This window comes from Phaethon aethereus (assembly GCF_964289735.1).
Source record: "Phaethon aethereus genome assembly, chromosome: 6".
In the NCBI taxonomy this organism is placed as follows: Eukaryota; Metazoa; Chordata; class Aves; order Phaethontiformes; family Phaethontidae; genus Phaethon; species Phaethon aethereus.
This window is the reverse complement of record NC_138580.1, coordinates 22,965,910-22,968,947: the sequence shown is the minus strand read 5'-3', so window position 1 is coordinate 22,968,947 and position 3,038 is coordinate 22,965,910. Positions and strand designations below refer to the sequence as shown.

General features: G+C 69.1%; 1 protein-coding gene across 1 annotated transcript; it reads right to left on the bottom strand.

Annotated features, from left to right (window-relative positions):
* Positions 1–577: 577 nt before the first annotated feature.
* On the bottom strand, positions 578–2,328 carry SP5 (Sp5 transcription factor; the record flags this gene model as incomplete). The annotated part of the gene is made up of 2 exons (XM_082001130.1): positions 2,156–2,328; positions 578–1,633 (listed from the first exon to the last, which is right to left on the bottom strand). Exons 1-2 carry the CDS (start codon positions 2,204–2,206, stop codon positions 578–580), a joined length of 1,107 nt encoding a protein of 368 aa, XP_081857256.1. The 5' UTR covers positions 2,207–2,328.
* Positions 2,329–3,038: the final 710 nt, after the last annotated feature.

Genomic DNA, 3,038 nt, shown 5'->3' with positions numbered 1-3,038 from the left:
GCTTTACAGAAACATCTCATGCTGGAGTCCCGCACGGGGCCGAAGACGAGGAGAGAAACACTTGTATTCAAACAGAACTATTAAATAACCTGTACACAAAACTTCAGTCTTTTCCCCTGAAAGCACCGAGGGCCGGGCCCCGGCATGGCCGGACCGACGCTGCCGCCCCACCCCCGGGTGCTCACAAGCCCCGACCCCCGAGGCGGGGTCTAGGGCGGCCCCACTCCCGCCCCAACGGCCGCGGCCTCCCCTCAGCCGCACCTGGGGCCGGCAGGGGCGGGGAGGGCGCCGGTCCCGGGACCAGAGCGTGCGGTGGCGACCCAGGGGCCCTACGAGCGTCCAGCCCCGGGCCTGAGGGGCCGCGGCTCCTCCCGGCACCGCCCCCAGCGGAGCTCCCGCTCGCCGGGCCCGGCGCGAGTCCAAGAGACGTCCGCCCTCTCCCCCGCCGCCGCCCTGCCCCCCGGCTGCGGGGCGCCCTCCGGCCGGGTCCCCGCCGCGGCGCGGCTCGGCTCGGCCCGCGGGTGCGGCGGCCGCCGCCGGGCCCGAGCCGGTGCCGTCCCGCCCCACCGCCCGGCGGTCACAGGTCGCGGCCGTCCTCCCGCTTGACGCCGTCCGCCGCCGCCTTCAGCTTCTTGTTCTGGTGGGTCTTGACGTGCTTGGCCAAGTGGTCGCTGCGCATGAAGCGCTTCCCGCACTCGGGGCAGACGAAGCGCTTCTCGCCCGTGTGAGTCCGCAGGTGCCGCTGAAGCTCGTCGGAGCGGGTGAAGCTCTTCCCGCAGAAGAGCCAGTTGCAGACGAAGGGCCGCTCGCCCGTGTGCCAGCGCAGGTGCGCCTTCAGGTGCGAGGTCTTGCCGTACACCTTGCCGCAGCCGGGGATGTGGCAGATGTGCTGCTTCTTCTTGCCCGGCTCCGCCTCTGGGGCGCTGCCCGCGGCCGACTGGCAGTTGGGGCAGCGGCAGCGGCGGCACCTCCTGGCCGTGGCCGCCAGGGGAGACTTGGTCTGCAGCAGGGCGGCGATCTGCGTCTGGTACTGGGCGAAGTCCGAGTGGCCCAGCACCAGGCTCCGCGGCAGCGCCGCGGCCGCGGGGAAGCGGTGGCCGCAGCCGCCCGGGGCGCCGGCCTGCTGGATGCTCCACCAAGGGATGTCCTCGGGCGGCGGGTTGGGAGAGAGCTGCCGGCAGGGCTGCGCGGAGGGAGGCAGCAGGTTGGAGTAGCCGGGCGGCAAGGCGGCCTGGGCGGCGTAGGGGACGTAGGCGGGGGTGCAGCTGGACGGCAGGGCGGCCATGGAGGAGGGCAGCATCTTGACGGGGGAAAACTCGTAGGGGTAGGAGGGGTCCGCCGGCGGGGTGAGGGGCAGTTCGTGCGCCCCCCCGAAGGAGGGCTGCAGGTGGTTCTTCTGAGGGGTCAGCCCCAGGCTGGGGTGCGGCGGCGGCAGCCCCCCCGGGGAGTGCGCCGGCATCTCGCCGCTCCACGGGTGGAAGATCCTGGAGGGGGATCCCAGCGTCGGGTCGTAGGAGACCTGCAGGAAATCCGAGGGCGGTGCGCCCGGCTGTCCGATCCGGCTACAGGTGGCGGCCAGAAGAGCCAGGGGCGAGTGCTTGGCCAAGTCTGGGGAGGCGCTGGGGGTGCGGTCCTGCGCGGGAGCGGGGGAGGGAGGAAGGAGGAGAGCGCGTTACGACCGCACCGCCCGCGGGAAACTTCCCGCGCGCCTGTCCGCGCCGCCTCCCGCGCGCTGCCGGAGGCGCCCCGCCGCTCCCCGCACGGCCGGCAAACTTTCCGAAAACAGCGCGCACCAAGCGGGCAGGACGGGCCCGGCCCCCCCGCCCCGCCCGGAGACCGGGCCCGCCTGCGGTCGGTGTCGCCGGCATCGCCGCCGCTGCTGGACCGGGGGGTCCCGCTGCGGGCAGGGTCTGCTCCCACCCCGCGCCCCCCCGCCCCGGGCCGCTGTCTGTAGTTACCGGCGGGCTCTCGGCGGGAGAGGGAAGTTGCCGGCCCGAGGGGCCCGAGCCCGGCCTCCCCAGCCCCGCGGGGGGACCCTGCCCACCTCTCCCGGGCCGCCCTGGAGGGAGGCGGCGGCTGCCCCCACGCAATGCGGGTCACCGCCGTGGGACGCGGCGCCGTGCGAGCCGCCCCGGCCCCGGGCGCGGGTACTGACCTGGAGGAAAGCCTGGAGGGAGTCGTTCCGAAGGACGGCCACCGCGGCCATGGCTACTGCGCTCGGGGCGAGGGGAAGGCGCCGGGGCACGGCCGAGGCATGGAGACGCCGAGGGGAGGACGAGGAGCTGCCCAGCTTCCTCCTCTCCCCCTCTCGCCCTGTCTCTCCCCTTCCCTCCGCTCTCCTCGCCGCCGTGCCTGTCCCACCCCCCGCGCGGCGCGATCTCCGCGGACGGTCTGGCTGCACCAGGATCACCTCCAAGAATTTGATAAGGACTTTGCTGGGCCGCCAGCCAGTCAGAGGGAAGATTTATGGCTTTGAAGTTTGCCGCTACCCAATCATCAAAGAATAGCGGCTCTTTCAGAAGCGAAAGCAAATCCTTTGAATCCACAAAGCTCCTATGGTGTGTTTGTTGGTCTGGATAAAAGAACTGATTATTAGGGGGGATGGGAAGGGAGGAGATAAAGGCGGGACAATTAATGAAGTAATCACTATGTGGGAAATGTATATACACAAATAATTGGATTTTCTTGATCAAAGGACCCCTTACCGCCTGGAGACCCTCGCATTGGATGTGCAAGACACTGGATCCCCCCCTCTCCTTTTTTTTTTTTTTTTTTTTTTTTGCAATTAAGGATTTGTAGCAGAGCCCTAAAGTGACAATGTGTCTTTGTTATCGCCCGCGAAATCTGCCTCCGGATTCCGCTGATAGTGTTTGATGACTCAAAGTAACATCAGGAGCACAGCGAGTTCACCTGATCGGGGCTGGTCGATCCCAGTCGTAAAACTTCCCTGGAGTAATTGTCGGCGGTTCCTCCCCGCTCCCTCCCTCCGCCCGCCCTTCCCCCGAGGCTGAGGGATATGCCCTCGGTGTGACTCCGCA